Source organism: Melanerpes formicivorus, unplaced genomic scaffold, assembly GCF_026170545.1.
Source record: "Melanerpes formicivorus ecotype bairdi unplaced genomic scaffold, bMelFor1.0.p_v2 SCAF_59, whole genome shotgun sequence".
Classification (NCBI taxonomy): domain Eukaryota; kingdom Metazoa; phylum Chordata; class Aves; order Piciformes; family Picidae; genus Melanerpes; species Melanerpes formicivorus.
Genome location: NW_027142411.1, coordinates 1669898 through 1682935, shown reverse-complemented (window position 1 = coordinate 1682935; position 13038 = coordinate 1669898). Strand labels below are relative to the sequence as shown.

The 13038-nt window shown below is 39.9% G+C and overlaps 1 protein-coding gene across 4 annotated transcripts in view; it reads right to left on the bottom strand.

Moving 5' to 3' along the window:
- WWOX (WW domain containing oxidoreductase) overlaps window positions 1–13038 on the bottom strand; it is a 510998-nt gene that overhangs the window by 465228 nt on the left and 32732 nt on the right. Inside the window, exon 6 of one of the 4 annotated variants that reach the window (XM_068161621.1) lies at window positions 3174–3224. The exons of the other annotated variants lie outside the window; for them this stretch is intronic. Within the exon in view, the coding sequence (XP_068017722.1) occupies window positions 3189–3224 (36 nt within the window). The 3' untranslated portion in view covers window positions 3174–3188. Of the gene's footprint in view, window positions 1–3173; window positions 3225–13038 lie in introns of those variants that run through there. 4 annotated transcript variants of the gene reach the window in all.

Below are 13038 nucleotides of genomic sequence, written 5' to 3'. Positions count from 1 at the left end.
CAGAGAAGACAATGCGTCCTGTACAGGTTCAAGAGAAACCAAAACCAACCTGACTGTGAGAAAAGGGATGGGCAGACTGCAAACTTTTCTTTCTTTGCCTTGAGGAAAGAGGGAGAATGAGTTGACAGAAAAATACATCTTTGAATATGACATCCAAGTATTGTTTACATATGGAAAAAAGGACAATCTTCCCATTCCTGCCTTTGCTGCTCTAATGCTGCTTACACAACTTCTCTTTATACCTTTCAATGTATTTTTCCTATTCCCTGATGGTTTTATGATTACCCATGCTTGACTCTCTGTATTTTTTCATGTCAACTTCTTCTCTTTCAACAGTTTCCTATTCATTCTCCTTGCTTAAAATAGTCTTTAAATCCCACTTCTTTCACAGAACCTCCCAACCTGATCCATAGCATTTACCCACTCACACAGCTTAGACTGCAATTCCCCACGAGGGCTCTGTCTTCTCAACACCCTACAAAACAATGCAGCCAAAATATCTGATGCCTGTGCCTCCTGTTGAGCAGGTCTGTTCATACCTCACATTTCTGTAAATTCCTGATTTCCAGCCCTACCAAATAACCAAACCTTCCAATGATTATCAAGGAATTCTGATTTTGTTGTCAGAGACTTAAGGGAGTATAATACGAAAATCTCTTTGTTCCTCTTCTTATGTATCATTGTCTACTTCAAAACACTTGTAGTTATACACTCATGCAGTATTCAGGGTGTCAGATAGGGAGGACAAGGGAGAAAGCAAATATAAAATATTTGTCAGTTTAACAGATAAATGCAGCAGATAAAGATGAGCTGTGTCAGGAAAGATACAGACAGAAGCAACAGCACGGAAAGACAGATCAGACGGAGGCAAGAGTCAAGTCAGAGAGCCATCAGCAGAGTGCATTTTGCACTTCTCCAAGGAGTGGAGCAATTTGCTGCAGCACAAGGGTAAAGTTATTCTGCCTAGGAGGCCATATTCAAATCTGCAATGCCACATATACTGCCAGGTATTTAAAGTTCTGCACCTAGCTACAGTAAGCCTTTACGGTTCAGGCAAAAGAGATGTTGAATTAAGACAGGGAAGGAGAAATCCATACTAGCAACACAAAATACCTAAAATGCTAGGAAATAGGAAAAAAAAATATAGAATACATAAGGTCCAAGCATATGTTTTCTAAACTTGATCTATGGCTACAACTTTGAAACAAATTATGAAATTAAGGTTCCTGAAACCCATTTGCTTGGAGATGATGACATGTAAGACACTAAAAAAACCATTTGCCTGCATTCCCACAGAAAATAAAAGCAACATCAAGAGCTTTTGTATATTTAAAACCAAAACCCTTCTTCTTATAAATAGTACCATGTAGAATTCTTACTAATGTTGCAACTCCCCATATTGCCCTAGTTCATACAGGCAATAGCAGTAAAATATTCTCCCCTGAGTCAAACCTTTCCAAAGGTATTCACTTAAAGAACTATCCACGTTAGACCCACTGCACAGCTGCAATTCCTGATGCAGGCAATGACTTTAGAGATTAAAATGCAATTTCTGAAAACAAACCAAACCAAAACAAAGAACCCAGCACATTTTACAGAGATGTTTTACACTATAATGATAATGTATCTGTAAAGATTTTATAGTTCACAGATACTAGGAAAAATAAAGTTTTCCATCAACTATGCCTCATAAATGATGAACTAAATTACTTGAAAAGTAATTAGAATCTTTTGTTTGGAAAATGAACAGTACAACATTACCGTCAGTAAGTCTGCAGGTGACACCAAGCTGGGCAGCTGTCTTGATCTGCGAGAGGGTAGGGAAGCTTTACAACAGGATCTGGACAGGTTAGACCCATGGGCCAAGGCTAATTGTATGAAGTTCAACAAGGCCAAGTGCACTTGGGTCACAACAACCCCACAGATTTGGGGATGTGTGGTTGGAAAGTTGCAGCTTGGGGAGGGACTGAATATGAGTCAGAAGTGGCCAAGAAAGCCAATGGCATCCTGGCTTGCATTAGAAACAGTGTGGCCAGCAGAAACAGGGAGGTGATCATCCACCTGTACTCAGCATTGGTGAGGCCACACCTTGAGTACTGTTTTCAGCTGTGGGCCCCTCACTGTAGGAATGACATTCAGGTGCTGGAGCTTGTCCAGGGAATGGCAATGAGGCTCATGAAGGGCCTGGAGCACATGGGCTATGAGGAGCACCTGATGGAGCTGGGGTTGTTCAGTCTGGGGAAGAGGAGGCTGAGGAGACCTCATTGCTCTCCACAACTACCTGAAGTTGGAGCCAGGAGGGGGCAGCCTCTTCTCCTTGATGACAAGTGACAGGACCAGAGGAAATGGTTTCAAGCTGTGCCAGGGCAGGTTCAGACTGCATGTTAGGAAAAACTTCCTCACTGAAAGGGTTCTCAAACACTGGAATGGTCTGCCCAAGGCAGAAGGTTGTTCAAGCAGCTTGTGGACCTGGCACTTAGGGACATGGTTTTGTGCTGACTCTTCAGTGCTTGGTCAAGGATTGGACTGGGTGATCTTTGAGGTCTCTTCCAACCAGATATATTCTGTGATGTTCACAACAAAAAAGAAGAGAATTCAAAGGAACATTTCATGCTAAGTGCTTTGTGTACAAATGGATTTGTGCTCTCTTTTTCCTGCAACTTTGTAGTGTTTTGTGAAAACAAATGTTCACTGTAGCTTAGCAAATGTGTGGAAAGAGATGTCTTTGAGCAAAGCAAGGCTGAGTCCCTGTTAGTGAAATATCTGTTTAGACCACACACAGTGGTTAATATTTGCCAAAGAATGTAGCTTTTTACAGCAGGCAGGTCAAAGAGACAGCATATCAACTTTCTATTAAGTTAAAAATAATGCCAAAATGTTTAAGTTAGATCCCCAAGACCTTGCCAGTTTTTCATTTGAACGGCTGCTGGGAACAGTACACAAAATTATACTTTATGAAGTTTTGAAATCTGGGGTCATCTTTCATAACAAATAATCCAATAAAAGCAAAGTTAACCTCTGAATGGATAATCTCAACTACAATAAAGCAGAAAAAAAAAGCAGTTTACAGGCACAAGCTAAATATACTGAAACTTTGAATACCTTGGAAACTTAACCAGCAGATTTCCAGAAGAACTGGGTCTCATCCATCAGCATCCAACCAGCCTCAAGAAGCTATCAGATTCTCATCACAAGTCAGAGCAATTATTGGGCCCCTGCTCTAACTACAGAAGACACAAAGATCTTTCATCACAAAAGCAGCCAACTCCCATCAGTACTCACAGGATGAGAAGGGTTCAGAGTTTTTTAATTATTTAATCTTGTTTTCTTTTAAACTACTTTCTTCTCCACAGCCCCCAACTTGTGATACCTCTCCACATTCATTACTGCACTAGACAGATAGACACACACATTTTGTGCTAAACACTGATACTATTTAAAGTGCTTAGGGTCAGAGTGGCTGGAGAGCTGCCAAACAGAGAGGGACCTGGGGGTGCTGATTGACAGCCACCTAAACATGAGCCAGCAGTGTGCCCAGGTGGCCAAGAAGGCCAACGGCATCCTGGCCTGCATCAGGAACAGTGTGGCCAGCAGGAGCAGGGAAGTCATTGTGCCCCTGTGCTCTGCATTGGTTAGGCCGCACCTCGAGTACTGTGTCCAGTCCTGGGCCCCTCAGTTTAGGAAGGACATTGAGAGACTTGAAGGTGTCCAGAGAAGGGCAACAAGGCTGGGGAGAGGCCTTGAGCACAGCCCTGTGAGGAGAGGCTGAGGGAGCTGGGATTGTTTAGCCTGGAGAAGAGGAGGCTCAGGGGAGACCTCATTGCCCTCTACAACTACCTGAAAGGTGGTTGTAGCCAGGAGGGGGTTGGTCTCTTCTCCCAGGCAACCAGCACCAGAACAAGAGGACACAGTCTCAAGCTGTTCCAGGGGAAGTTTAGGCTCAAGGTGAGGAGAAAGTTCTTCACCGAGAGAGTCATTCGCCATTGGAATGTGCTGCCCAGGGAGGTGGTGGAGTCACCGTCCCTGGAGGTGTTCAAGAGGGGATTGGATGTGGCACTCAGTGCCATGGTCTAGTCATGAGGTCTGTGGTGACAGGTTGGACTCGATGATCTTTGAGGTCTCTTCCAACCTTAGTGATACTGTGATATTATTATGAACATTCAACAGGTTTCTGACACAACAGGAGGAATATTTCCTGGATCACACAGCCCCACAATTGCTTTAGAAGGAAAGAGCCACAAAAGCAAAATTAAATTCATTTTAACAAGTGTTTCTTTTTAACATTTTTCTTTGGAATGTGATTAAAATGTCAGCTAAATTGAAATGTGGGATCAGAAACAAATTCAAAACATTCTGTAATTTGCCAAAAGAGAAACAATTCTCCTAATACAACCTTTGCAGGTTAAACTGGCAGGGGAAGAAGAAAACTTCATTGCAATAAAGAACAAGTTAAATGTCAAGTGGGAGTAATATGAGCAACAAGATGGACCTCAAATAGTCATCCATCCTGCCACAAACACATCTTCTCTACCAATAGACACAGGCTGCCATGATGTCCCTCAAATTTTCAAATCCTGCCTGCAGAAGCTGTGACAGGGATCCTGAGGCAAAAATAAATATATCATATATAATTAAAGACTATACCCATACACTCACTGAAGCAGAGTTCTCACTCTCTAATGCCTAAGGAAGAATACAAAAATATGACACTGCCTTGGGTTAGTCTTCACTGTCTAACAAGTTTTAAGCTCAGGACATCCAGAATCAGAGGCAGTACCTTGGTGTCTAACAATTTTTTTCATTAAATGTCCTTTGCATTAATGCCACTAATTGCTCTTAAAGCCATGCAGAACTTCAGCAGCCCTGAGTCCCAAAAGTTGCACCTTTGCTACTGCTTTCTGCAAATGTGTTCAAATCCCATTTCAAATGATAAGATTAATTTTAACTGGTTTTATACACAAAAGAAGCAGCACTCTGATAAAATAATCCAGAACAACAACAGCCCAAAAAAGGCAAGAGACAATCAGAGCTGCACCATCAAAATGATCACATTTATTCCGTTAAAATACAGCAGCCTAAGTCTTCAGGGAGTGAAATTCTATCAACTTAAACAGAAAATTCAATAAAAATGTTTCTTAAATCTGAGCAGAAGCTTTAGGATTTGACTCATTACTGCTACTTATTCTCAATTTCCAAATCTTTTCTGAGTACTCTGCTAGCAGCAAACAGATCCTCACCACGACTGATGTTATTTGCAGATTCAAAAATTTAAGCGCAGCTGCACAAGACAGTATACTTTGTATAAAGAGAGGAGCAAAACAAAGCATGTCTCATGAGTAACTCTTAATCTGCCAGCAAATCAATTATAGAGAGCTTCTGTAAAAAGCATCTGAAAATCTGCTTCCAGTCAACACAACTTAGCCATCTGGTTCCCACAGATATCTGCCAGGAATGGGCTGCGAAACCAAATTAACGGTGATTACACAAAAAAATATTCCAAATTTAATTTCAGCTTGCCAATCACTTTTATAGTCCTTCACATGCATGTGGAAAGAATCCTCCACCTACCTTTTGGAAGTGAATGACATGTTTAAACAGCCCCCCCCCCCTAGAAAAATGGCTACAACTTCACTCAGCAGATGTGTTTTAAATCAGCGTTTCCAACGTCCCTGCAAAGTGGCAGGAAGGACACACTAAGTACATGGACTTCACATGCTAAAACATAAAAGGTACTTCAGTAATTGTTTTAGTAGCAATTTAACTTGCTTCAAAACAGAGTGAGATCTCTGGTTTCTTAATGTTCAATGCATACAATTTTGGACACCCTTAGAGGTGTCAGTTTATCCTGTGATAATTATTTATTACGTTTCTGTTTATCGACTGTTCCATCACACTTGTTGCCAGTAGCCCAAGGCTACTCTAGATACTGTATGTTTGACAAAGTCTTATAATACTCCTTCTCACTATTTTTTCAGCATCCCAAACAGCAAGCTTGTGAAAATTCACACTGTTTAATTACTACCAACACTAATAACCTTGCAAGGCATCACTCATCACCTGGTCCCTTTTCAGCAGGCACAATAAAGGATGCTGATAACCACACAAGAAGTATTAACCTTAGATAGATGTGCAAATAACCTTTTCACATGGGGATAGGGCTGAAATTTTATCCATCTATATTTTAAGACAAGGAAAATCAGAAAATTCCCAGATTTTTCCATTTCTTCCTGGAAGACATGCAGTGAATTACAACACAAGGGGTGAATCAGATAAAGACTCTTCTTAATAAAAAATAAATGCTTGAAAGAGTCCAGCAGAGAGCCACAACAATGATGAACTGAGTTGGAGCATCTTCCTTAGGAGGAAAGGCTGAGGGGACTGGAGAAGAGGAGCCTGAAGGGTGACTTCATTCATGTTTATCAAGATGTGAAGGGCAGTGTTGAGAGGATGGAGCCAGGCTCTGCTCAGTGATGTCCAATGATAGGACAAGGGGTAACAAGGGCAGGCTGGAGCACAAACCTTCCATGTGAACATAAGGAAACACTTCTTTACTGTGAGGGTGACAGAGCTCTGGAGCAGGCTGCCCAGAGAGGTTGTGGAGTCTCCTCTGGAGATATTCAAAACCCACTTGGATGCATTCCTGTGTGACCTACTCTAGGTGACCCTGCTCTGGCAGAGGGTTGGACTGGATGATCTTTTGAGGTCCCTTCCAACCCCTGACATTCTGTGATTCTGTGATGAGAGGCACTTAGGTTACTCAGCAACTAAAGTCTCATCATTCCAATAACATCAAATTCTTCTAGTTTCTGTTGCAATCTTGTATCATCCTATATGTGGCCTGAAATGCAAGAATCTCAGGCATTACTTCTGCTACCAGCACTGGATTTTGAGATACTGTAGAGCCCACATTTTTATTGAGTTTAGTAATACAGTTTGGTTGTTTGGTTTGTTTTTTTTCAGAAAATAGTAAGTTTTCTCTCATGTTTAAAAGACAAAGTAAATTATCTTGACCCCATTTAAAAATAGTAAAATCTAAGTCATATTTTAATTTGTAGTAATATTTCTAAATTTGGGGGGTTGATGAAAGTAAAGCACGAGCACTCCTGTAACACAAGTTAGTAACTCCCTGCCCCAAGACAGTGTAAATGAAAGCATGGAAAGGTATGCTCCTCTGAACACAGTTCAGAATGGATATTAATTAACTTTTGAGACACTGGCCTCACAAAATAAAAAGATGCCATGGATAAATCCAAGCAGAATCTAGGGTGACTAGAGAAGTTCTTGTTTGTCTTCTTTTAAAACCTTTCCCACAGGATGTCACTATTGCTCCACGTCAGTAGGGAGTGTGCCCGACAGACCTTGGGTAGGCCGGTTCTCTGCTCTCCACAAGGAATGTTACACAGATATTTAGGTAGCTTCTATTTTTGTAAATAAGATTACAACAAAGACTTATCCCTTTCAGCTGCCAAGTTACAAACCCAAATATTTGCTGACCTATAAACGAGTCAAAACCTGTTACAGTCCTTCCAGCGTGGAAAACAAGAACACAAACAAACCTGGAAATAGTGCTGTGTATGTCAGTACATTGAGCATATTTAAGTAGCACAAGCCCCAGCTGAAGACATTAAAGAATCTCTTCCTTGAATTCCTGCATTTTCACCCTTCAGGACTATGTAATTTATTTTCCAGATACTCATGCCATTGGATAGAGTTTTTTCTAACATAACAGTGACATCTCGTGGTGACTCTCAGAAATCCTAGCTCGAGCACATCACATTTCTTTTGCATCAAAGAGGTCATAAACCTACCACTCTGGTCAAAGTTACAGCCCAAACCCTACCAGTCTCTCTGGTACTATCAGCTCTGTAAAAGCTGGTGTTCAAATAGAGAGAGCTCACCTCCTTACAGACATTACAGTCATCCCTTAAAGAGGTCCCTGTCTTCAGCCAACCTCCCTACCATGACTTTTGTTTGGCAGTCAAATATGTAAATTGTAGGATTGGAAAAAAATTCTCAGAATCACACATTCCTAGAATAAAACCTTTGCAAGAAAAACAAAATCGGGTGAGAATACAGGCTTTCTAAAATACAGAGGGCCACAGCAGTACTAGCATAAGAAGACACAGACTCCACCAGAAATAGACTTTAATCAACATACCTCTATATAGTTTCAATGGAAACCTGTTTTAAAGAGAGGTTTTCAGTGGTTCTGCTCTATTTAGTCAGTGCCTTGTACAGGTGGATATGATTTTTCACAGGTTTTCTTTGAATTTGTTTGTTTATGCTTTGTTATTGTAAGCATATTCACCCCAGCAAGCCAAACCAAGAATGCTCATGCTGTTGACAGCACAAAAAGGTTAACGTAGGGTTGTTTGGCTTATTTGTGGGTTTTGTAGCATTTTATAGTAAACACTTTCTTGTTGTGAAAATGATGAGAATGTTTGGTACAGTTCTCTTGCCTGTTAGTGCTGCTTAATGGATACTGACACTTAATGAAGATTGTACTTGTAAAGTGCTGTACCTGAAACAAGGCGTCATCAGCAGAAATCAGAACAGAAAATTTCCCATTCTGCCATTACCATATATGCAATGTAACAATAATGAAGACCAGGTGCACACATGTGTGAGCTATTTTATACAAGAACAGCAAAACTGTCACTGTGGTCAGCAGTCTGTGAAGAATATAAACTAGAAAAATTACAATGTTGCAGAGGAAAACCCCCTAAAGTAATTACTGAAGTTTATTTAGCAGAATATGCACCTTTGCTACTCTTAAGGTATTAGTGTTACAGTTTGCATTACCCAGTATTTTAAATAACCTGCCATCTTCAGCCGCACAGTTAAAGCCAATTATGCTAACTTTTATTGTGCTTGAGATTTAATTAAAGCCAACAGGAAAATATCCCATGTCAACAACCCACTGATCCCACAGATGTTGGGATACCTCAGTTGTTTAGCTCTACATGTTCTAAGGCAACCGTTCAGAACGGTGCACCCTGGGTCCAACGTGCAGAGGTAAAAACAGAGAATCAAAATCTCTAAGGCAAAAGACTGCACTTTTCTTTTAAAGCACTTCAAGATATTAAAGACTATCAGATAATTTCTTGGCACCCAGCTCTTGGTGTGGGCAGCTCTTCTGCCCAGACTGCGCAAGGAGCTACACTAACAAGGAAGATTAGAAATACTGAAGAGGTCAACAACCCAAAGCATGCTGTTGGTACAGAATAATCTATTCTGAGATTTGGCCAAAAGCTCTCTCAACAAGATTTAATTTCTTTTTTTTTTTTTTCCCAGTAGAATAATAATCTTTTTCCCAAATAACTTATTGTTCCTTTAATTGCTCTCTGCATATATTGTTAAAACTGCTGCTATAGAGCAATGCCAGTAAAATACTGCAAAGCTGCTACTGGAAATAAGATTTCTGAACTCCTGGCACACTTCAAATGTCTGAAGGGATTAGCTTGTTGCCCTAAGGTTTTCCACATGTTTTCACACACCTTGCTGAGGTTTAATCATCACTATCAAAGATTTATATTCAGTCTAATGGGTCTAAAAGCCAGTAGATCTGGAGTTTTTAAAGAGCCTCAGGAATTTTCAAAGCCAACTCTCTTTGAGGTGCTTGAGGAATCAATCAGCCTCCTTGACAATAAAGGAAAAATGAAAAATCATAGATGCAAAGTTAGGATGTCTGCATCTGAAATCAAAGGAAAACAGGACAAAACCAGATGCAAAAACAGTCAAAAGAAGAACAGTGGTCAGGTAATAGTTAAAAAAGCCCTACACAAATTACAAAGCAGATATTATGCCTTCTCATTTCAGGCATGATACCACAAATCTTAATCATGCAAAGAACTGCTTTGTTTCCTCATCAAAAGATAGGGAACTAGGGGGAAGTTTTAGCTCATTTAACTCATTGTTAATGACAATGCAAGAATTCTTTCATCAAAATAATTTAAAGTAATGTATTCATTCCTTTCTATCTAATTAAAAATATCCTGGGGGGCAAATCCAGATAAACCCACAGTCACCTTGGTAAAGTTGTGCTAGGTTAGGTCTCAAAATACAAACCTGGTAGGCTGATGAGAGATGGGATGGAGAAAGACTGTGTACAAGACTCTGCATCAAGTCCTCACTGAAAACAACTTGGCCAAGGCTTCTTTTTTAAGTGTGTGGGAATTCATCATAAAAGTGGAAACCATGATTACTCAAATCCCCTCACCATTTCACTTCTAATGAAATTACCATGGAAAGAGAATGAAAACAAAATTGCAAGTAATTCCAATGTTGTTCACCACTGGAAGAAAATTAAATCCATTCCAACTCCACCCAGGACTTCACAAGTTCAATCCACTGACTGAGTAACTGAGCTGGACATGACTTGGATCAGACTCCTAAGACATGGTTGAACTACATGAAATGCAATATTGATTCATAGAATCACAGAATGGCTTGAGTTGGAAGGGGCCTTAAACATCACCTAGTTCCAACCTAGACACCTCCTTCTAGACCAGGTTGCTCAAAGCCTCATCCACCCTCATCTTAAATATTTCCATGGTTGAGGTGTCCACACCTTCTCTGGGTAACCCACTCCAGTGTCTTACCACTCTCACAGAAAAGAACTTCTTTCTGATGTTCAATCTAAATCTACCCTGCTTTTTATATACCAGAATATTTTTTCTCTTAACAAACTAGCAGTATGAAGAGAACAGGTTATGCTTAAATAAAGCATAAGACAGAGAGGAACAAAAAAATGAAACAGCCCCAATATTTGCCTTGCACTGCACTGTCTCAGTAGATCAGAGGCAATGAGTTGGAGTCACTAGGGAGAGTACATTACAAGAAAGTATCCTTGAGTAAAGGAGCCATGCTCCTCTCTCTCTTGATGAGTCTGTTAGCTTTAAATCTATGATCAGTTACCTAAACGAGAAACTCAAATGTCAGTCTTCAGCCACAATTCCAGATACAACCATGGAATAACAAACAAACACAGTAGTTTTATCCTGCAATTTTATCCTTCATGCTTTCTCTCTATAAAGTATTATACACATCAAGGACATAACCTGCGTCAGTTTGTTATCAAATCTGAAGTAACTTGCTTCATAATAAAGTTTCTCAGGTTTTCTAATCCTAGTGCATAGCAGGATTTTAATAAAACTAAAAGAAAAACATTGAAATTTTAAGACACAAGAAACCTTAAGCACATTTAAAATGCTTTAACAAAGGCAACTTGAGAGGAGGCAAAAGTTACCTAAAATTTTTCTACTCTTAATTCGGTGTTAACACTAATTTCACTAGGTAAGCTTAATCCAGCACTCAGTACAGTGCCTTATCCACCAGCTGACTTTGGTATCATTGAGCTAAAGAGCAGCTCCATGCTGCTGACCAGGATCACTATCAGGAATATTACTTTTTGCAGTCCCCCTGCTTTTGCAGCAGTGTTCCTCACCCTCTTAAAACACACACACAAACTGCTCGTTCGCAAAAGTGAGATTCACCCAGTTAAAAAATTAAGTTGTACAGATCAGAAATGTAATCATGGGAGACAAGCTCTGAGAGTTTTTCAATCACTGTGGGGCTGCATCAATTTAAAGTCATGTTACATTAAAGAGAAAAACGTCTGGGAAAGTCTCCCAGTTGTCACTTTAGATTAGATTTGTTGTTGTTATCAGAATGTGCATTTTGTAGGCTTTTTTACATTTTAAAGATACTGCCTCATGCAGCTACACACAAAGATGCAACAGACATTTTTTTAATCAGATTGCCTGGAGATTAGGAGCTTGCACAAATTAACTGGCAGCCTAAACAATATAAAAACATACACACATCATCCTGAAACCTATTAACATTTAAACTTTGACTACCTTGAAGTCACAGGGTTGCCACTTCACTTCACTTTTCGTCACAGAAAGGTCACTGGGAAGTTTTGCTTCTTCCAACAATAAACCAGAACACATTGTGGACACCTGATGTTGGTCACTTCAGTTGCATTTCTTTGTTGCCTAAGTAAATTTCCAACTACATGAATGGATTTCCTTGTGTAATCTACATTGTTTCTGTTACACTTGAAAAAATTTTAGTTCATTTCTGGAAGATCTCAAGCTGACCTCTGATTTATGTCACTTACCAGAGCTTCAGACAATTTTCTTAATTACTGTGATTGTCAAGCTGTCATGTAAAGGGTTTTTGAATGTCACTGTATGTATTCATGTTGTCAAATACTGTCTCACTCAGACAAGTGCAGCAATCACTGACTGTGTTGCTAGACATTACTGTTTCAAGCAAATAGTCAAAATAATATTCACACAGCATAATGATTTTGACTTGAATTGCATAAAAGCATTTTAGGTATTAAAATTGCAGCTTCTAATATGAAGTAGGGTTTTTCTTGTGCAGCAGTGAAGTCTAGTATTCCAGTAATCACAGTCTTTCTGGAAAATGAGGTTAGTAGCACACAAGGCTGAGTTCAAATATGTACAGGATGAGCTTTGAACCAAACGGACACCTTTGATCTAGACATTAACCTTTTGAAATCTGGGAGACAGAAACCCAGAGTGTTCATAATAGGCAGTATCTTCCTTCTTGCAATTTTCCACGTGCTAAGACACATTCCAAGACTGTACTAAGGGGAAAACAAGGAACCTTGAAAAATGCAACAGTCTGTTGACAGCATATCAACAGCATCCATACTGACTTCAGTAACACCAGCCTACCAGGGTGAGCAGCTACAGGGTGAAATCTGTTCAAACACCTTTCACTTTCCCAAACTGCTGTCATGTCTGCAGAAAGTAGGACTGTAGAACCCCAGGTTAATAAAGCAAAGTTATGTACTTACACATAGTGGATTTTGCTTTTCTATTTTGTCTTTGGAGTCAGTATCATGGGGAAATTAAGTTTTCTGAAGCCATCCTTGTTTTCCTACTAGCAGAGACTGTCTTCCTGCACACAACTGGAATGAAATTCCCTACTACTAGACAGTATTTGAGTGTTGGCAACAAAAGACACTCCCAGTGTTTTCAGGTGCCACAGAGGTAATGAGGT